The 22,393-nt window shown below is 37.2% G+C and overlaps 1 protein-coding gene across 2 annotated transcripts in view; it reads left to right on the top strand.

Annotated features, from left to right (window-relative positions):
• The window catches only part of NCAM2 (neural cell adhesion molecule 2), a 575,454-nt gene that overhangs the window by 362,934 nt on the left and 190,127 nt on the right, over positions 1 to 22,393 (top strand). For both annotated transcript variants that reach the window (XM_025282108.3, XM_025282115.2), the window contains exon 6: positions 19,883 to 20,000. In XM_025282108.3, the coding sequence (XP_025137893.1) occupies positions 19,883 to 20,000 (118 nt within the window). The remainder of the gene's footprint in view (positions 1 to 19,882; positions 20,001 to 22,393) is intronic.

Raw genomic sequence — 22,393 nt, 5'->3', positions numbered from 1 at the left:
CGTATGTAAAATATGTAGCAAGTGTGAATTTGCTGTGTGGCTCAGGGAACTCAAACCAGGGCTCTGTGACAACCTAGAGGGGTGGGATGGGGTGGGAGGTGGGAGGGAGGTTCAAGAGGAAGGGGATATAGGTATACTTATGGCTAATTTGTATTGATGATTAGCAGAAATCAACACAATATTGTAGACCAATTATTCTTCAATTAAAAATAAGTACATTTAATTATTAAAAAGTATCATTTTGTAGAACAAATATAGGAAATATATTGCAGACAAAATATCACCTGGCAAAACAAAAAGAGTTTAGGAAGTGAAAGAAGAACTAACTGTTACTGGATTTGATATCTTGGGGAGAGAGTGATGGTGGTAGTAATCAGTTGGTGTGGAATTTAGGTGGAGATGTAGATGCAAAGCAGAAGGGACCAGATCATGAAGGGCTATGGACTGTCTTCTTTGAGACAAAAATGAGCTGCCATTTAGAAGCAGGAAACCTAAAAAGAGAAGGATGGAGGCAGGGAGAGGGAATGAGTTAAAGTCAGTGGTAAGTAGAGCCTGTGCTAAAACACAAAGAAATGCAGAGGGATATATAATCAATAGGGTTTGAAACAAAGTACTGTGTTTCCAAGTGTGTCACAGAGATAAGAGCAATAAAGGCTTAATTCAAAGATTTTATTGTGGATTCTAGGCTTCCAAAGTAGTAAATGCAAGCAGAAGTGATCAATAAGGACTGAACTGAAACATATATGATGAATTTGGCAATTATGAGTTTACAAAAGACATTATGGTAAACAATAGCATTTGTGTGGTTTGGGTAACATTTAGGCTGCAATGACTTAAAGAATAAATGTTCATGTACAGTCACTTGAATAAGAAGAGTATTGAAGGAATAGCACCTATTACCTCAGCTTATTCGAATCAACTATTAAACAGAAAAAATTGCAAAGTTGAGTTAAAGAACAGAGGAAGTGACTGCAGTGTTAGGACATTTGTAAGACAGATTTACCTTGAACATAAAGAGGATATATTTTATGCTGAGCCTGGAAGAAATGAATCAAAATTGGATGAGACTGTGGGTTAATTCACAAGTAGGTCTGGTTGATAATTTGAGAGAAATATTGCCACATGACTTCATATCCTCTTTCTTTTTTTTTATTTTATTTTATTTTTAAACTTTACAATATTTTATTAGTTTTGCCAAATATCGAAATGAATCCACCTCAGGTATGCCTGTGTTCCCCATCCTGAACGCTCCTCCCTCCTCCCTCCCCATACCCTCCCTCTGGGTCATCCCAGTGCACCAGCCCCAAGCATCCAGTATCGTGCATTGAACCTGGACTGGCAATTCGTTTCATACATGATATTATACATGTTTCAATGCCATTCTCCCAAATCTCCATATCCTCTTTCTAATCACTGATTTCATTTATCTACCAAACATTGATGTACTACTGGTTTCTCTTCAATATTTTTTCAATATATTTATACCTGCTCATTACTGAATCTTCAGGCAAGCTTTCCAAATGCCTAAAACCGTACTTTTTATTAACCTCCCAATGGCTACCTTGATTTTATTATTATACCTCATGACATTTCTATTAACTCGCTTAATTTGCTGGCCATCTTTTCTATACATTTCTGAACTCTGTTTATTGGATAATTATACTACACACACATACCCACACACACACAAAGAAAATGGGTAAATGCATTAAAAAGAGGATTAGAATTACTTCTCTTGCTTTAATACATGTCCATTCTCCCACCATGGGATTCCTGATAGTGAAAGTCACTCAGCCTTGTCTGACTCTTTGTGACCCCATGGAGTATACAGTCCATGGATTTCTCCAAGCCAGATTACTGGAGTGGGGAGCCTTGCCCTTCTCCAGGGGATCTTTCTAAACCATGGATCAAACCAAGGTCTCCTGCATTTCACATAATGTACTCTTCATATAAGTTAAATAAGCAGGGTGACAATATACAGCCATGATGTACTCATTTCCCTGTTTGGAAGCAGTCTGTTGTTCCATGTCCAGTTCTAACTGTTGATTCTTGACCTGCATACAGATTTCTATGGAGTCAGGTAAGGTAGTCTGGTATTCCCATCTCTTGAAGGATTTTCCACTGTGTTCTGATACACACAGTCAAAGGGTTTGGTGTAGTCAATAAAGCAGAAATAGATGTTTTTCAGGAACTCTCTTGCTTTTCTGATGATCCAGTGGATATTGCCAATTTGATCTCTGGTTCCTTTGCTTTTTCTAAATCCAGCTTGAACATCTGTAAATTCACAGTGTAAATACTGTTGAAGCCTGGCTTGGAGAATTTTGAGCATTACTTTGCTAGTGTGTGAGTTGAGTGCAATTGTGTGGTAGTTTGAACAGTTTTTGGCATTGCCTTTCTTGGGGATTGGAATGAAAACTGACCTTTTCTAGTCCCATGGCCATGCTAAGTTTTCCAAATTTGCTGGCATATTGAGTGAAGCACTTTCACAGCATCATCTTTTAGGATTTTAAATAGCTCAGCAGGAATTCTATCTCCTCCACTAGCTTTGTTTGTAGTGATGCTTCCTATGGCCTGCTTGACTTTGCATTCCAGGATGTCTGGCTCCAGGTGAGTGATCTCACCATCATAATTATCTGTGTCGTTATGATCTTTTTTTGTATAGTTCTTAAGTTTATTCTTGCCATCTCTTAATTTTGCTTAATTTTGCCATCTCTTTTTATTTTGCTTCTGTTACATCCATACCATTTTTGTCCTTAATTATGCTTATCTTTGCATGAAATGTTACCTTGGTATCTCTAATTTTCTTGAAGAGATCTCTAGTCTTTCCCATTCTTTTAATTTCCTCCATTTCTTTGCATTTTTCACTTAGGAAGGCTTTCTTTTCTCTCCTTGCTATTCTTTGGAACTCTGCATTCAGGTAGATATATTATTCTTTTTCTCCTTTGCCTTTTGAATCTCTTCTTTTCACAGCTATCTGTAAGGCCTCCTCAGACAACCATTTTGCCTTTGTGTATTTCTTATTGGTAATGGTTTTGATCACCACTTCCTATACAATGTTATGAACCTCTGTCCATAGATCTTCAAGCACTCTATAATATCTAATCCCTAGAATCTATTTGTCACTTCCACTGCATAATTGTAAGGGATTTGATTTAGGTCATGTCTGAATGGCCTAGAGGTTTTCCCTACTTTCTTCAATTTAAGTCTGAATTTTGCAATAAGGAGTTCATGATCTGAGTCACAGTCAGCTTCCAGTTTTATTTTTGCTGACTGTACAGAGAGTCTCCATTGTTGGCTGCAAAGAATATCATCAGTCTGATTTTCGTAATGACCATCCAGTGATGTCCATGTGTAGAGTAATCTTTTATGTTGTTGGAAGAGGGTGTTTGCTGTTTTCCAATATACTCCAAGGCCAAATTTACCTATACTCTATGTATCTCTTGACTGCTGACTTTTGCATTCCTGTCCCCTTTGATGAAAAGAGCATCTTTTTTTTCGTATTAGTTCTAGAAGGTCTTCTAGGTCTTCATAAAACTGTTCAGCTTCTTCAGCATTACTTGATGGGGCATAGTCTTGGATTACAGTGATATTGAATGGTTTGCCTTGGAAATGAATAGAGATCATTCTGTCATTTTGAGATTGCAACCAAGTACTGCATTTTGGACTTTCTTGTTGACTATGATGGCTACTCCATTTCTTCTAACGGACTCTTGCCCACAGTAGTAAATATAATGGTCATATGAAATAAATACACCCTTTCCAGTCCATTTTGTTTCACTGCTTCCTAAAATGTTGATGTTAACTCTTGCTGTCTATTGTTTGACCACTTCCAATATACCTTGGATTCATGGACCTAACATTCCAGGTTCCTATGCAGTATTGTTCTTTACAGTATTGACTTTACTTCCATCACCAGTCACATCCACAACGGGGCATATTTTTCGCTTTGACTCAGCCTCTTCATTCTTTCTGGAGCTTATTCTTCACTCTTCTCCAGTAGCATATTGAGCACCTATCGACCTGGGGAATTCATCTTTCAGTGCCATGTGTTTTTGCTTTTTCATACTTTTCATGAAGTTCTCAAGGCAAGAATACTGAAGTGGTTTGCCATTTGCTTCTCCTGTAGACCAGGTTTTGTCAGAACTCTCCAGCATAACTCATCAATCTTGGGTGGCCCTACATGGCATGTCTCATAGTTTCATTGAGTTAAACAAGGCTGTGATTCATGTGATCAGTTTGGTTCATTTTCTGTAATTGTGGTTTTCATTCTATCTGCCCTCTGAAGGATATGAAACTTCTGGAAGCTCCCTGAAGAAGGGACTGGCTGTGGGGGAAGCTGGATCTTGTTCTGATAGGCAGGACCATGCTGAGTAAATCCTTAATCTAATTTTCTGTTGTTGGGAAGGGCTTTGTTTCCTCCTTGTAGTTTGGCCTGAGGCCAAACTATGGTAGGGGTAATGGCCATAATGGCAGCCTCCTTCCAAAGGACATATGCCAGCATGCTGGGCTTCCCATGACTGTTTTAGTCAGTGCCCCTGACCACTCAGCATGTCACTGTCGAACCACACCTCAACAGGACACTCCTGGACACTCACACACATCTGTCCCAGTCTCTCGTGGGGTCACTGCTCCTTTCTCCTGGGCCCTGGTACATACACGTTTTTTTTTTGGTGCCAAGAGTCTGTTTCCCCAGTCCTGTGGAAGTTCTGTAATCACATCCCACTGGCCTTCAACATCAAATTCCTTGGGAACTCTCAGTCTGTTTTCTGGATCCCCAGGTTGGGAAAGCTGTTGTAGGTCCTTGAACTTTTGCAACAGTGCAAGAAATTCTTTGGTATCATTGTTCTCCAGTTTGTGGGTCATCTGCTCGGTGGCTCTGTGGTGGGGTTGATGACGACCTCCTCCAAGAGAACTTATGCCAAGGTCACAACTGCCTTTGTATTGAAATATTTAAATAATTTACATGAAATATCTTATTGACTTAGCTGGATTTAAGTCGTGTTATTTGTTTTATGTTTTTCTTATCTGTGCTTTGTTCACCTTTTCTTCTATTTCTGCCTTATGTAGATTTTGGAGTAGTTTTTAAATATTTATTCTATTTTTTTTTTTTTTACTGCACTGGGTCTCAGATATAGGATTCGAGAACATCTGTCTTTGGTGCCATGTGTAAGACCATCATCTTCTGACCCCAAGTTACAAAGACGTTTCTTTCAAGTTTCTTCTAAACGTTTTATACTTTTCTGTTATAATGTTAGGTTTTTGATCTATTTGGGATTAACTTTAGTATAAAAATTAAGTTGTATGTTCCAGTTCACCTGTTTGTATAGTAGTAGTAATAGTCTCTGAATTCAGTTCAGTTCAGTCGCTCAGTTGTGTCCGACTCTTTGAGACCCCATGAATTGCAGCACACCAGGACTCCTTGTCCATCACCAACTCCCGGAGTTCTCTCAGACTCATGTCCATCGAGTCAGTGATGCCATCCAGCCATCTCATCCTCTGTCGTCACCTTCTCCTCCTGCCCCCAATCCCTCCCAGCATTAAGGTCTTTTCCAGTGAGTCAACCCTTCGCATGAGGTAGCCAAAATATTGGAGTTTCAGAGTCAGCATCAGTCCTTCCAATGAAAACCCAGGACTCATCTCCTTTAGGATGGACGGGTTGGATCTCCTTGCAGTCCAAGGGACTCTCAAGAGTCTTCTCCAACACCACAGTTCAAAAGCATCAATTCTTTGTTGTTCAGCTTTCTTCACAGTCCAACTCTCACATCCATACATGATCACAGAAAAAAACATAGCCTTGACTAGATGGACCTTTGTTAACAAAGTAATATCTCTGCTCTTCATTATGCTATCTTGGTTGGTCATAACTTTCTTCCAAAGAGTAGCGTCTTTTAATTTCATGGCTGCAATCTCCATCTGCAGTGATTTTGGAGCCCAGAAAAATAAAGTCTGACACTGTTTCCACTGTTTCCCCATCTATTTCCCATGAAGTGATGGGACCAGATGCCATGATCTTAGTTTTCTGAATGTTGAGCTTTAAGCCAACTTTTTCACTCTCCTCTTTCACTTTCATCAAGAGGCTTTTGAGTTCCTCTTCACTTTCTGCCATAAGGGTTGTGTCATCTGCATATCTGAGGTTATTAATATTTCTCCTGGCAATCTTGATTCCAGCTTGTGCTTCTTTCCAGCCCAGCATTTCTCATGATGTACTCTGCATATCAGTTAAATAAGCAGGGTGACAATATACAGCCTTGATGTACTCCAGAATTGTTCATAATGTCATTTTCATTTCTGATTTTAATCTTTTGAATTTTATCTTTTTGTACTAGTCCATATAAGCTAAGATTTTCTCAATTTTGTTGATTTTAATAGTCAACCAACTTTTGATTTCATTAATATTATCTATTTTTGTATTCTCTTTTTTTTAAAATTATTATTCTAATCCTTATTATTACCTTTCTTCTACTAGCTTAGATTGAGTTTATTCTTATATTCTATTCTCTTAGTTTAAGATTATTTTGTGGTACAATATATGGGCTATCCTGGAAAATGTCCTGTATGCTCTTGAGTAATGTGTTCAATATTGTTTTTGGATAAAATGCATATAAGTTAAATAAGCAGGATGACAACATACAGCCTTGACATACTCCTTTCCCAATTTTGAACCAGTCTGTTGTTCCATATCCAGTTCTAACTGTTGCTTCTTGACTTGCATTGAGGTTTCTCAGGAAAGAAATAAGATGGTCTGGTATTTCCATCTCTTTAAAAATTTTCCAGTTTGTTGTGATCCAGACAGTTAAAGGCTTCAGCGTAGTCAATGAAGCAGAAATAGGTGTATTTCTGAGTTCCCTTGCTTTTTCTATGATCCAACGAATGTTGGCAATTTGATCTCTGGTTCCTCTGCCTTTTCTATATCGAGCTTGTACATCTAGAATTTCTCAGTCCAGGTACTGTTGAATTGTAACTTGAAGGATTTTAAGCATCATGTTGCAAGCATGTGAAATGAGTACAATTATGTGGCAGTTTGAGCATTCTTTGACATTGCCCGTCTTTGGGATTGGAATGAAGCTGATTTTCCAGTCTTGTGGTCACTTACTGAGATTTCCAAATTTGCTGGGATATTCAGTGTAGCACTTTCACAGCATCTTCTTTTAGGATTTGCAACAGCTCAGCTGGAATTCCATTGCATCCATTAGCTTTGTTCCTAGCATTAAGTGTGATATTCCTAGCACCAAGTGTGATGCTTCCTAAGGCACACTTGATTTCATACTCTAGGATGTCTGACTGTAGATGAGTAATGACACCATCATGGTTATCTGGGTCATTAAGGCCTTTATCGTACAGTTCTGTGTATTCTTGCCACCTCTTCTTAGTAGCTTCTTCTTCTGTTAAGTCCATACTGGGGGATAGTCTCTTTATAATATTGTCATGGTTACGGAATGAAGCAGGGCAAAGACTAATAGAGTTTTGCCAAGAAAATGCACTGGTCATAAAAAACACCCTCTTCCAACAACACAAGAGAAGACTCTATACATGGACATCACCAGATGGTCAACACCGAAATTAGATTGATTGTATTCTTTGCAGCCAAAGATGGAGAAGCTCTATACAGTCAGCAAAAACAAGACCAGGAGCTGACTGTGGCTCAGACCATGAACTCCATATTGCCAAATTCAGACTTAAATTGAAGAAACTAGGGAAAACCACTAGACCATTCAGGTATGACCTAAATCAAATCCCTTATGATTATACAGTGGAAGTGAGAAATAGATTTAAGGGCCTAGATCTGATAGATAGAGTGCCTGATGAACTATGGAATGAGGTTCATGACATTGTACAGGAGACAGGGATCACGACCATTCCCATAGAAAAGAAATGCAAAAAAGCAAACTGGCTGTCTGGGGAGGCCTTACAAATAGCTGTGAAAAGAAGAGAAGTGAAAAGCAAAGGAGGAAAGGAAAGATATAAACATCTGAATGCAGAATTCCAAAGAATAGCAAGAAGAGATAAGAAAGCCTTCTTCAGCGATCAATGCAAAGAAATAGAGGAAAACAACAGAATGGGAAAGACTAGGGATCTCTTCAAGAAAATCAGAGATACCAAAGGAACATTTCATGCAAAGATGGGCTCGATAAAGGACAGAAATGGTATGGACCTGAAAGAAGTATAAGATATTAAGAAGAGATGGCAAGAATACATAGAAGAACTGTACAAAAAAGATCTTCATGACCCAGATAATCACGATGGTGTGATCACTGACCTAGAGCCAGACATCCTGGAATGTGAAGTCAAGTGGGCCTTAGAAAGCATCACTACAAACAAAGCTAGTGGAGGTGATGGAATTCCAGTTGAGCTATTCCAAATCCTGAAAGAAAAGATGATGCTGTGAAAGTTCTGCACTCAATATGCCAGCAAATTTGGAAAACTCAGCAGTGGCCATAGGACTGGAAAAGGTCAGTTTTCATTCCAATCCCAAAGAAAGGTAATGCCAAAGAATGCTCAAACGACCGTACAATTGCACTCATCTCACACGCTAGTAAAGTAATGCTCAAAATTCTCCAAGCCAGGCTTCAGCAATATGTGAACCGTGAACTTCCAGATGTTCAAGCTGGTTTTAGAAAATGCAGAGGAACCAGAGATCAAGTTGCCAACATCCTCTGGATCATGGAAAAAGCAAGAGAGTTCCAGAGAAACATCTATTTCTGCTTTATTGACTATGCCAAAGCCTTTGACTGTGTGGATCACAATAAACTGTGGAAAATTCTGAAAGAGATGGGAATACCAGACCACCTGATGTGCCTCTTGAGAAATTTGTATGCAGGTCAGGAAGCAACAGTTAGAACTGGACATGGGACAACAGACTGGTTCCAAATAGGAAAAGGAGTTCGTTAAGGCTGTATATTGTCACCCTGTTTATTTAACTTATATGCAGAGTACATCATGAGAAACGCTGGACTGGAAGAAACACAAACTGGAATCAAGATTGCTGGGACAAATATCAATAACCTCAGATAGGCAGATGACACCACCCTTATGGCAGAAAGTGAAGAGGAACTCAAAAGCCTCTTGATGAAAGTGAAAGTGGAGAGTGAAAAAGTTGGCTTAAAGGGTCCCACCACTTCATGGGTAATAAATGGGGAAACAGTGGAAACAGTGTCAGACTTTATTTTTCTGGGCTCCAAAATCACTGCAGATGCTGACTGCAACCATGAAATTAAAAGACGCTTACTTCTTGGGAGGAAAGTTATGACCAACCTAGATAGCATGTTCAAAAGCAGAGACATTACTTTGCCAACAAAGGTTCGTCTAGTCAAGGCTATGGTTTTTCCTGTGGTCATGTATGGATGTGAGAGTTGGACTGTGAAGAAGGCTGAGCGCCTAAGAATTGATGCTTTTGAACAGTGGTGTTGGAGAAGACTCTTGAGAGTCCCTTGGACTGCAAGGAGATCCAACCAGTCCATTCTGAAGGAGATCAGCCCTGGGATTTCTTTGGAAGGAATGGTGCTAAAGCTGAAACTCCAGTACTTTGGCCACCTCATGCGAAGAGTTGACTCATTGGAAAAAACTCTGATGCTTGGAGGGATTGGGGGCAGGAGGAGATGGGGATGACAGAGGATGAGATGGCTGGATGGCATCCCTGACTCGATGGACGTGAGTCTGAGTGAACTCCGGGAGTTGGTGATGGACAGGGAGGCCTGGCATGCTGCAATTCATGGGGTCGCAAAGTGTCGGACACACCTGAGCGAATTATCTGATCTGATCTGAACATGAATCATGCATATGTATACATGTGTCCCCTCCCTCTTGAACCCCACTCCCACCTCTCTCTCTACCACATCTCTTTAGGTTGTTACAGAGCACTGGCTTTGGGGTCTCTGCCTCATACACGAAACTACCACTGGTTATCTATGTTACATATAGTAATTTTTATGTTTCAGTGCTATTCTCTCAAATCATACCAGCCTTTGCTTCCCCTACTATGTTCAGAAGTCTCTTCTTTATGTCTGTGTCTCCTTTGCTGCCCTACCCATAGATCACTGATACTACCTTTCTAGATTCCATATACATGACTTAGTATACAATATTTGTCTTTATCTTTCTAACTTACTTCACTCTGTATAATAGGCTCTAGGTTCATCTACCTAATTAGAGCTGACTCAAATGTATTCCTTTTTATAGCAGAGTAATATTCCATTGTGTATATGTACCTCAGCTTCCTTATCCATTCATCTGTCAATGGTTGCCTCTTTGTCCTAGCTATTGTAAGTAGTGCTGCGGTGAACAGTGGGTACATAGGTCTTTTTCAATTATGTTTCCTCAGGGCATATGCCCAGTAGTGGGATTGATTGGTCATATGGTGTTTTTATTTCTAGTGTTTTTAAGAATCTCCTAAATGTTCTCCATAGTGCTTTAATCAGTTTGCATTCCCACCAATATAAGAGTATTCTCTCGTTTCCACACACTATCCAGCATTTATTGTTTGTAGACTTTCATGATGGCTATTCTGGCCAGTGCGTGAGAAGACCTCATTGTAGTTTTGATTTGCATTTCTCTAATAGTGAGTGATGTTGACCATCTTAGTATGTGTTTATGTGTTTCTGTTTTCTTTGAAAAAATGTCTGTGTGGGTTTCCTGCCCACTTTTTAATGTTTCTTTGTTTTTCTGATATTGAGATACATGAGCTTACGTTTTGGAGATAAATTCTTTGTCAGTTGTTTCATTTGCTGGTTTTTTTTTTTTTTAATTTTATTTTACTTTTAAACTTTACATAATTGTATTAGTTTTGCCAAATATCAAAATGAATCTGCCACAATTGCTGTTATGTTCTCCCATTCTGAGGATTTTCTTTTCACTTTGCTTTTAGTTTTATTCATTTACAAACACTTTTAAGTTTAATTAGGTCCCATTTGTTTTTATTTCTGTTACTCTAAGAGTCTCATATTGGATCTTGCTCTGATTTATTCTGCCTTTGTTTTTCTCTAAGAGCTTTATAGTTTCTGGTTTTATGTTTAGGTCTTTAATCCATTTTGAATTTATTTTGGTGTATGTTGTTAGGAAGTGTTCTGTTTTTGTTGTTTTACATGTAGTTGACCAGTTTTCTTGGCATAACTTGCTGAAAGGACTGTCTTTCTCCATTGTATGTTTTTGCCTCCTTTGTCTAGGATAAGCTGTCTTTAGGTACATGGATTTATGTCTGGACTTTTTATCTTGTTCCATTGGTCTATATTTCTGTCTTTGTGTCAGTACCATACTGTCTTTTTTTTTTTAACTTTATTTTATTTTTAAGCTTTACATAATTGTATTAGTTTTGCCAAATATCAAAATGAATCCGCCACAGGTATACATGTGTTCCCCACCCTGAACCCTCCTCCCTCCTCCCTCCCTATACCATCCCTCTGGGTCGTCCCAGTGCCCTAGCCCCAAGCATCCAGTATCGTGCATCGAACCTGGACTTGATGACTAGCTTTGTAGTATCATCTGAAATCAGGAAGGTTGATTCCAATAGTTCTATTCTTCTTTGTCAAGATTACTCTGGCTATACAAGATCTTTTGTGCTTCCATACAAATTGTTAAATTATTTATTCTAGTTCTGTGAAAAATATCATTGGTAGTTTGATAAGGTTTGCATTGAATCTACAGGTTTCTTTGGGTAGTGTAGTCATCTTCACTGTATTGATTCTTACAATCCAAGGACATAGTATATCTCTCCATCTGTTTGTGTCATTTTTGATTCTTTAGTCAGTGTCTTATAGTTTTCTGCACATAGGTCTTTTGTCTCTTTATGTAAATTTATAGCTAATTATTTTATTCTATTTTGCAATGGTGAATGGGATTGTTTCCTTAATTTCTCTTTTTGATTTTTTCATTGTTAGTGTACGGGAATGCAAGGGATTCCTGTGTATTAATTTTATATTCTGTCACTTAACTATATTCATTGATTAGCTCTAATAATTTTCTGGTGGCATATTTAGGGTTTTCTGTAGAGAATCTGCAAACAGCATGGGTTTTACTTCTCCTTTTCCTATTTGGATTGCCTTTTTTTTTTCTTTTCCTGTTTGCTGAGGCTAGGACTTTCAAAACTGTTCAGTAATAATGATGAGAGTGGACACCCTTATCTTGTTCCTGATTTTAGAGGAAATGCTTTCAGTTCTTTGCCATTGATAATAATGTTTGCTGTGGCTTTGTCATATATAGCCTTTATTATGTTGAAGTATGTTCCTTCAATACCTACTTTCTAGAGAGATTTTATCAAACATGTATGTTAAATTTTGTCAAAGGGCATTTCATCTATAAACAATAGATTTAATTTATTCTCAAGTGCACATGAAACATTCTTCAGGATAGATCAGATCTTGGGCCACAAATCAAGCCTTAGTAAATTTTTTAAAATTGAAATCACTTCAAGCATCTCTTCTTATCACAGTGCTGTAAGGTTACATATCAACTGCAGAGGGAAATGGCACCCCACTCCAGTACTCTTGCCTGAAAAATCCCATGGATGGAGGAGCCTGGTGGGCTGCAGTCCAAGGGGTCACTGGGACTTGGACGCGACCGAGCAACTTCACTTTCACTTTTCACTTTCATGCATTGGAGGAGGAAGTGGCAACCCACTCCAGTGTTCTTGCCTGGAGAATCCCAGGGATGGGGGAGCCTGGTGGGCTGCTGTCTCTGGGGTCACACAGAGTCGGACACGACTGAAGCGACTTAGCAGCAGCAGCAGCAGCAGAGGGAAAAACTATAAACAACACAAATAGATGGAGGCTAAACAGCACACTTCTAAATAACCAACAGATCACTGAAGAAATAAAAAAGGAAATTACAATATGCCTAGAAACAAATGACAATGAAAACTCAAAACTTATGAGACACAGTAAAATAGTGCTAAGATTGAAGTTCATATCAATACAAGCTTACATTAAGAAACAAGAGAGCCATCAATTAAACAACCTAACTTTACTGCTAAAGCAAGTAAAACAAAAAGAACCAAAAAAAGGTAGTAGAAAGAAAGAAATAATGAAAATAATAGCAGAAATACATAAAAAAGAAATGAAGGAGACATAGCAAAGATCAATAAAATTTAAAGATGGTACTTTGAGAAAATAAACAAAATTCGGAAATCATTAACTAGCCTCATCAAGAAAAAAAAGACTCAATAAAAGTAGAAATGAAAAAGTAAATGTTACAACAGACAACACAGAAATACAAAGGATCATAAGAGATTGCTATGAGCAGCTATATGCCAATAGAATGGATAACTGGGAAGGAATGGACAAATTCTTAGAAAACAAATTTATTTAAAGTCTATTTTGTTTATTTGGGTAGTCATCCCTGCTCTTTATGGCTATCATGTCTATATCTGTTGACTTTCAGTCTATTTGTGTCTTCATATTGACACTGAATCTCTTACAGTTCAGACATAACTTTATCAGTTTTTAGCCATTCTGCCAATCTCTGTATGTTTATTGGAGAGTTTAATACATTTACATTTAAAATAATTATTGATGGGGATGGAAGTAATTTAGTATTTTTTTATTTGTTTCCTGAATATCTTATAATTTTCTTCTCTTGTTTCCCACATTACTGTCCTCTTGTTTAATTGTTTTCTGTAGTGAAATTTTAAAATGGCTTTTTCATTTCCTTTTGTATATATTTTGTATCTGTTTTCTTTGTGGTTATTGGTGATACTGCACTTAATGTCCTGAAGTTATAACACTCTAACTTAAATTTATGCCAGCTTAACTTCAACAACATAAAATCTGCTCCTTTACAGCTTAACCCTATTCTTTTTGGTTGCTGATATCAAAAATTATATCTTTATATCTTTTGTGTCCCAAAAGAGGAACTGAAAAAAATCCAGTTATAAAACACTGTTAAAATGATATTAATATTTTTTAAAAAATGTATTAGTTTCTTAAGTCTTATAGAAAAAAAAAGTACAGTCACAATCTTCCATTAGAGTAGTACTAGCTTTTTTATTGCCTGTATGTCTACTTTTATTGAGTTCTTCATTTCTTCATATGGCTTTGAATTGCTTTCTAGTGTCCCTTTGTTTCAACTTGCAGGATTCCCTTAAACATTTCTTGCAAGGCAGGTCTAGTAGTAACAAACTCCCTCAGCTTTTACTTATCTGGAATGTCTTGATTTCTCCCTCACTGTTGAAAGAAAGTTTTCCAGGATCTAGATTTCTTGGTTGACAGATTTTTTTTTTTCCTTTTAGCACTTCAAATACATCCACCCACTACCATCTGTCCTCCAAAGTTTTAGATGCAAAATCTGCTGATAATTATTGAGGATCCCTTGTATGTAATGAGTCACTCCTCTCTTACTGCTTTCTAAGATTTTCTCTTTGCCTTTTGAAAATTCCATTATAATGTATCTTGTCCTGGTCCTCTTTGAATTCATCTTAGTTTTATACTCATGGCTAAAGTTTTAAGCCATTATTCCTTCAAATATTCAGTGTATCCCTTTTTCTCCCACTTCCCTTCTGAGACTCCTACCACGTGATTGTTGGTTTGCTTGGTTATGTCCCACCAGTCTCTTCAGTTGTAATCACTTTTCTTCAATCTTTTGTCTTTCTGTTGCTCATATTCAAGAACTTTCATTACATTATTTCATATTCACTGATTCTTCTGTTTACTCCCATTTGCCTTTGAATCCCTCTATTGAATCTTTTATTTCAGTGATTGTCATTTCAAGTTTCAGTATTTCTTTTAGTCCACTTTTAAAAGATTTTCTATATCTTTATAGGCATTTCCATTTTCCTCATACATTGTTTTCTTCAGTTTCTCCAATTCTTCCTTTAGTTATTTGAGCATCATTAAGATGGTTGTTTGAAAGTCTTTATCAATATATCTGCCCTCAGGTCTTTTTCAGGGACAGTTTCTATTGATTTAATTTTTCCTTTTAATGTGCTATACTTTCTTATTTCTTTGCCTGCCTTGTGATATTTTGCTGGAAATTGGACATTTGAATAATAAGTGTTTACTATGGTGGAACTAGTGGAAAAGTACCTGCCTGCCAACACAGGAAATGTAAGACAAGTGGATTCAATCTGCGGGCTAGGAAGATCCCCTGGAGAAGGGCATAGCAAACCACTCCAATACTCTTGCCTGGAGAATCGCATGGACAGAGGAGCCTGGTGAGCTATAATTCATTGAGTCATAAAGAGTCAGACATGACTGAAGTGACTTAACACAGCACATGGAAATCAGATTCTTTCTCAATCACAGGGTTTACTGTGACTGATTCTTTGTTATTATTATTATCAAAGTATGTTCCTGATCAAAAAAAGATCAAGCTGAGATAAATTTAAGGAAACCTCTGGTATTTTCTAAGCCTGCACCTTTCCCTGAACATGCTTGAAAGTGTTACTCACTCATTAATGTCCAACTCTTTATGACCCAATGGATTGTAGCCCTCCAGGCTCCTCTGTCCTTGGAATTCTCCAGGCAAGAATACTGGAGTGGGTTGCCATTTCCTTTTCCAGGGGATCTTCCCGACCCAGGGATTGAACATGGGTCTCCTGCATTGCAAGCAGATTCTTTTACCATCTAAGCCACCAACGTGCATGGTCACTTTCTAATATGTCCATTATATGGAGTTGTTTTTGATTGTCCCAGTCTTTACTATCTGGCCAGGTGCTGCTTGTGGTAAAGAACCTTCCTGCCAATGCAAGAAGCATAAGAGACATGGGAAGATCCCTTGGAGGAGGGCATGGCAAACCACTCTAGTATTTTTGCCTGGAGAATCCCATAGACTGTGGAGCCTGATGGGCTACTGTCCATAGGGTCACAAAGAGTTGTATATGACCAACCTAGATAGCATATTAAAAAGTAGAAACATTATTTTGTCAACAAAGGTCTGTCTAGTCAAGGCTATGGTTTTTCCAATAGTCATGTATGGGTGTGAGAGTTGGACTATAAAGAAAGCTGAGCGTCGAAGAATTGATGCTTTTGAATTGTGGTGCTGGGGAAGACTCTTGAGAGTCCCTTGGACTGCAAGGAGATCCAACCAGTCCATTCTAAAGGAGATCAGTCCTGGGTGTTCATTGGAAGGACTGATGTTGAAAAGATTAAACTCCAATACTTTGGCCACGTGATGCGAAGGGCTGACTCATCTGAAAAGACCCTGATGCTGGGAAAGTTTGAGGGCAGGAAGAGAAGGGGACAGCAGAGGATGAGGTGGTTGAATGGCATCACCAACTTAATGGACATGAGTTTGGGTAAACTCCAGGAGTTGGTGATGGACAGGGAGGCCTGGTGTGCTGTGGTTCATGGGGTCACAAACAGTTGGACACGACTAGTGACTGAATCGAACTGAACCGAAGTGAATTAGCACCCACTGCAAAGGAATTTAAAAAGAAAAGAAAAGCGAGGAATTAAAGGATGCCAGCTAATTAAATCCCAGGATTTCACAACAATGTGGGAGGTTTAACAACAATGGCTACTGCCTCTTTATATCTTCACCTCTGTGATCAAAAGCCTCAGTCAGGGATTAGTGCATAGATCCTTGATTTTCTTTTTTCCTATCCTGGCTTTTTATGTGCAACTTATGCCAGAAATGTGTGTACAGCTGCCTGCCTCAGATGGGAAGGGCGATAGGTAGCTGTGTCTGTACACGTACAACAGAAATTGATCAGTGTTAACCAAGAATTACCTTCCATGTCTTTGTCTAGAAGTTGCAAGCATTCAGTAGACCTGGCAGTTCCAAGATAGTTACATCAGAAAGATCCCGCTAATGCAGTTGTTGTGTAGGTGTGGAGACAGATGTCTATTGCTTCCTCCTCTACCATCTTCCCCAAGTACTCTCTTGTGTGAGTGTCTAAGTGTTATGGAAACTTAAAAATTATAAACAAGAAAAAGTAATTTAGAAAAGGCTGAGTATTAAGATACTAGTCCTCTGCCAGATGGAACATGTACATGTGAATATATTTGATAATACATATTTAGAACATATCCAAATAATCAATAAGTTAGAAAAGAGTTGGTATCCTCACAGTGGTAGAGTGAAGTTTGTTATCTTTATCCTGAATAAAATTGGAGAAATTATTGTATTGGTTAACTAGGACTATACAAGTGTTTCACAGTTAATACCATATTCTTTATCTTCCAAAAGTACTTGAGGGAAAGTGGGTGGAGACAAAGACTGCAAGACACAGAAGAGTGGACTAGACTATCTGGATTACTCTGTTGATGAAGGGGAATTGAGATATCAAATTAATGATATCTTTGATACATAAGCAGCCAATGAGGGAAATTGTAATGTTAAGGTGAATCAAAGCCTACATGTACATAGGTTATAGAGTTATTTCTCTACACATTCCAATGTTTCTTTTTTTATTTTATTTTTTAACTTTACAATATTGTATTGGTTTTGCCATATATCAACATGAATCCGCCATAGGTATACATGTGTTCCCCATCCTAAGCCCTCCTCCCTCCTCCCTCCCCATACCATGTTTCTTGAAGCTAAAGTATGAACAGAGAAACTTAGAAAGAATTGACTACTTAATGGATCCGTGTGTGTATTTGTCACCGAGTTGCGTCCGACTCTTTGCAACCCCATCAACAGGGCCTGCCCGGTAACTCTGTCCATGGAATTCTCCAGACTTGAATACTGGAGTGGGTTGCCATGACCTTCTCCAGGTACTTAACGGATACAGAAAATAAATCTTGGTAAAGTTATTAAAACTGAATTTTTCATATGTGGTCCTATGCCAAAAAAGACATTTTAAAAAAGTTAAAATAGTGTAGGTGCTGAACTTGTGAGGAAAAAATAAATTCATATGAAATATAATGTTTTCTCTTTTAAAAGTATTTAATCCAGCTCAACAGTGAATTCAGAAGCATAAGTTAGTATGCATAAAAATGCTGTGCAGTCCAAACAGGAGCTAACAACTACGGGATATCTTGGCATCTGAGCTAGTAAAAACCTCTGCAGATTTTATTGCATGTTTTTCTTCCAAATAGTTCTAGAATTATTCTTCAGAGTTCCTCAAAATATCTAAATATGCAATGTTAATATTTTTCTGCTAATCTGCACTACAAATAGGAGAAGGCGATGGCACCCCACTCCAGTACTCTTGCCTGGAAAATCCCATGGATGGAGGAGCCTGGTGGGCTGCAGTCCATGGGGTTGCTAAGAGTCGGACACGACTGAGTGACTTCACTTTAACTTTTCACTTTCACTCATTGGAGAAGGAAATGGCAACCCACTCCAGTATTCTTGCCTGGAGAATCCCAGGGATGGGGGAGCCTGGTGGGCTACCGTCTATGGGGTAGCACAAAATCAGACACGACTGAAGCAACCTAGCAGCAGCAGCACTACAAATAAGATCAAATGTATCATTAATGGAGTTAATATATCATAAAACACAGAGATTAAGATTTGTTAATTATGAGATATCATCCAGCATATACAGTTGACTTTATAGATAAGAAGGTTATGATAAAGAGTAAATAAATTGTTTAGATTAGTAACAGTAACTGGACAAGAACTAAAATATGATTCTCCATTTGAAAATGTTTCTATCTACATAAATACTTTACTATAGACAGAATTTGTGTTAAATAGTTCATTTTCATGATAATTCTTTAAGGGCTAAAAATCCTTATTGTTACAATAAAAATATAGTGCCCTTGCCACTACATTTATAAATAACAAAAGGAAAAGCAATACATGTTGATTAAACTGTTTTCTCCCATAATTATAAGAGAAGAAAACAGAGTACAAAAAGTCAAATCTCAATGACTTAAAATGCAGAGTTAACATCTGAAAAAAAAATCCATCTTATTTTAATGCTAGTAATTTTTATGTTAGTTTACAGACAGCATGTCAGGTCATGTACCTTGTATTTAAATTCATAAAGGCAGAAATTTGATTTAATGTGCATAATTACTAAGATATATAACAGTTCCTGTCCCTGTCATCAGTTGTAATAATGTAGCATCAATGATGACCTGAATGCTATTGTAGAAATATTTAATTATCATCACACATTTAAATGCCTGCCTGGTCATGTTGTTTGGATAGTAAAAATCAAACATATTAAATAGTTAATTTTAGAAATTTTTCATCATATTCAATTTAAAATCATAAAAGTGTTCATTAAATAAAAATTTATGTTTTACTTTGAAATTTAGCTTCTGTTATGGATGGCATTGATTTGTTTATTGCAAACAATGCATTTCAGTAACAGTTTAAACAAGTTCAAAATGTGCAACATATACAGTTTTTGCAATGTAATTAGTTAGAAATTGGGGAAGCTTAATTTTAAAATTGAATTGTTCATGAAAATCTATTTCATACTCTCTATGGATTAAGCAGTCTCTCTTCATAAAAAGTTCTATAGTTGTTTAAAGAAATTAAGTGTGGTTAATCAGAGGGAACATTATGGTTTGACACTTAATTTGAAAGCCCTGTCTTGAAGCTGTGAATGATTGCTTATAGAATTACATACACCAGTGAGAACCCAAATAGGAAATCCATTTATGCTCCAAATAGATTACAGTATTGATGTAAGCCAGGGTGGTATTGTCTGTCTTTTTGAAAGTAACTGTTCATAAAAGCATGTGTATATATAAATGTAAATACATATATATACTTTTTTCTAAAATTTCTGATTTATTTTTAGTCTCATTTGATAGATTAAAACTAGTAAAACAGCATTACAGTGAATTATCTAATTATTGTACATTAGAAGGCAGATTAGTGATTTTAAAGTCATTTTTCTATGCAGTCAAGTCAGTCCTCTTGATTTAAGTACAGAGGTGAGCTATCAAGTTTTAAAGCTTAGCTTTAAAAAAAAGGCAATGGTGAAACAGTCTCAGTGGTGTTGGTAAACTATGTTTTATCTCTCTTTAATCTACATCCATCTGTTTTTCAGTGCCACCGCTGATCACAATGCCTCAGAAATCCTTTAACGCCACAGCGGAGAGAGGAGAAGAGATGACATTTTCCTGCAGGGCCTCAGGCTCTCCTGAGCCCACCATCTCCTGGTACAGGTAGGTTATGTATCCACCCTCCCTTGCCTTGTATCCATGGTCAGGCTTCTGAGAAAATACTTACAATCTTATCATTTTGTCTGGAAGGAAACCATTATTTTTGAATTTCATTTGAAACATGATGAGGCTTTTGTTTCCTGTTCAGTTGGTTAAATTGTTGAAGAGAGCAACATAGTGATTTAATACAAGTCAAAGGCTGCTTTCATAGCTCTGGTCAGTCTGTCTAACAGGCATGTTTCTGGCTAAAATGGGTCCAGGAGCCCTGTGACTGATTGAGCCATTTTACTGTTACTACTAGAGAGTACCCAGAAGTGGGAAATCTAGTAAGATGCCACTGTTGTATGCCCCTGGTAGCTCAGACAGTAAAGAGTTGTCCTGCAATGTGGGAGACCTGGGTTCAATCCCTGGGTCGGGAAGATCCCTGAAGAAGGGAATGATTACCAACTCTAGTACTCTTGCCTGGAGAATCCCATGGACAGAGGAGCCTGATGGGCAACAGTCCATGCGATTGCAAAGAGTCAGACACAACTGAGCAATTAACCCACACAAACATAATTGTATGTTTTGTTTGCATACCGTATTATGACAGACGAATGTAACTTTCTAGAGCTAAATTATAATAAATTTAATGTTATATAAAGAAGTTCAAATGAATAAATTCTCTATTCTAAATCTGTTGTTTTACAAATCACTTTTGTATATTTTCTGAATTTTTAAATGTTATTTGATTTCAGTTAACATCGAACAGATATGAAAATATTCCATTCTTTTAGGTTGTGACGCTGTTAAAATGGAGACAATTAAAGTTTAAAAATGGAGTATTTTAAACATGTATTAGCTATTAATTAAGGTTACTACTGAAGCAAATCTATAAATACCATGTTATAAATCATATACTATAGAATAGCTTCAAGAAAACAATTAGAAAAATATATTCAAGTTGACAAAAGTGCCCATAAGAAGGATTAGGTTTTAAATAAGATTTTAAGGAGAATAATTGAAATTCAAAACTATTTTTCATTACTTTCTGAGCATTTACTGATATTATCTTCAGGTTTCAAATCTTTATTTAACCATTTAACATAGCAGGTAGCAATAAAAAAGATATTTCTTCAGACAGGTTTTTTAAGATTTTCTTTGTAGACAATATTCCTTTCTGATACACTGTTGATATTTTTAAAATGATTACACATCAAATATTAATACATTCACCCCAGATAATTATCATGTTTCTCAGAGACTTCTGATTTCTAATATGTATCCTTAACGGTCAATATTAAATCTAACCACAGCAAGGAAAATCTCTCAGATCATTCATTACAGTGAACAAATATCATTTTCGAATTTTATTCTTATTTTATCTTTCTGGAGAGACTGCCTTTTGGTTTAGATTTTTTTCTTAAGTTTAACATTAGTTCAAAATTCTCATATGTATGTGAAAATATAATAATTATGCAGTCTAGAATGAATCAGAGGCTACTATAATTGGATAACCTAACTCCATAGTTTTGCATCTCCATTTTTTTCTCATATGGCATTAGTCTCATCATTTGAATGGAATAAAATAATAGGTATTCTACTTGCTGGATATATACTATACAGTGGGAGAATTGGAATATATGATAGTATTCTTAAAGGAGGTAAAATTGATATCACAGGGACGTTTTTACGGCAACGTATTTATCTGTGTATATAGAAATGTTTGGGCTTCCCTGGAAGTTCAGCGGTAAGGAATCCACCTGCAGTGCAAGAGCCACAAGAGACACAGGTTCGATCCCTGTGTCGGAAAGATCCCCTGGAGGAGGGTATGCAACCCAATCCAGTATCCTTATCCCATGGACAGAGGAGCCTGGCAGCTACAGTCCATGGGGTTGCAAAGAGTTGGACACCACTGAGTGACTAACACTTTCACATACACGTTATTTTTGTGAAAAAAATTCTGAAAAGCATTAGGGCAGCAGCACAGAGAGGAAAATCCAGACTGCCTGTTGCATAGTGATACCATTTCCAAGAAGTGTGAGTGAAGTCAGTGAAGAAGGTAATTTAAGACCAAGCATTGAAGAAAAATAAGAATTTTTCACAAAGAGAACCAGAAGCACTTGGGGACATGAAAACTAAAATGGGAATAAAAATAGAAACTCTAAATATCACTTTCTTCATTTCCACTCCAATGTTTCTTCTTTTGAGAATACCATATGGATTTTTATTGTAAGCTGTTCTAATTGGTGTATTCCATGGATTTTCAAATATTAAAACAACCTTGCATTCCTTAGAATGAACCCACTTGTAACGTCTAGTATGTCTAATATACCCACCAGAGTGTTTTTCATCATTTTACTTTTTATGTCTGTAAGTTTGCTGGAGGCCTTTTTTGTTTGTTTTCCATTCCTCTC

This window comes from Bubalus bubalis, chromosome 1 (assembly GCF_019923935.1).
Source record: "Bubalus bubalis isolate 160015118507 breed Murrah chromosome 1, NDDB_SH_1, whole genome shotgun sequence".
NCBI lineage: Eukaryota > Metazoa > Chordata > Mammalia > Artiodactyla > Bovidae > Bubalus > Bubalus bubalis.
Note: the sequence above shows the minus strand (reverse complement) of the source record. Positions and strands in the feature narration are given on the sequence as shown.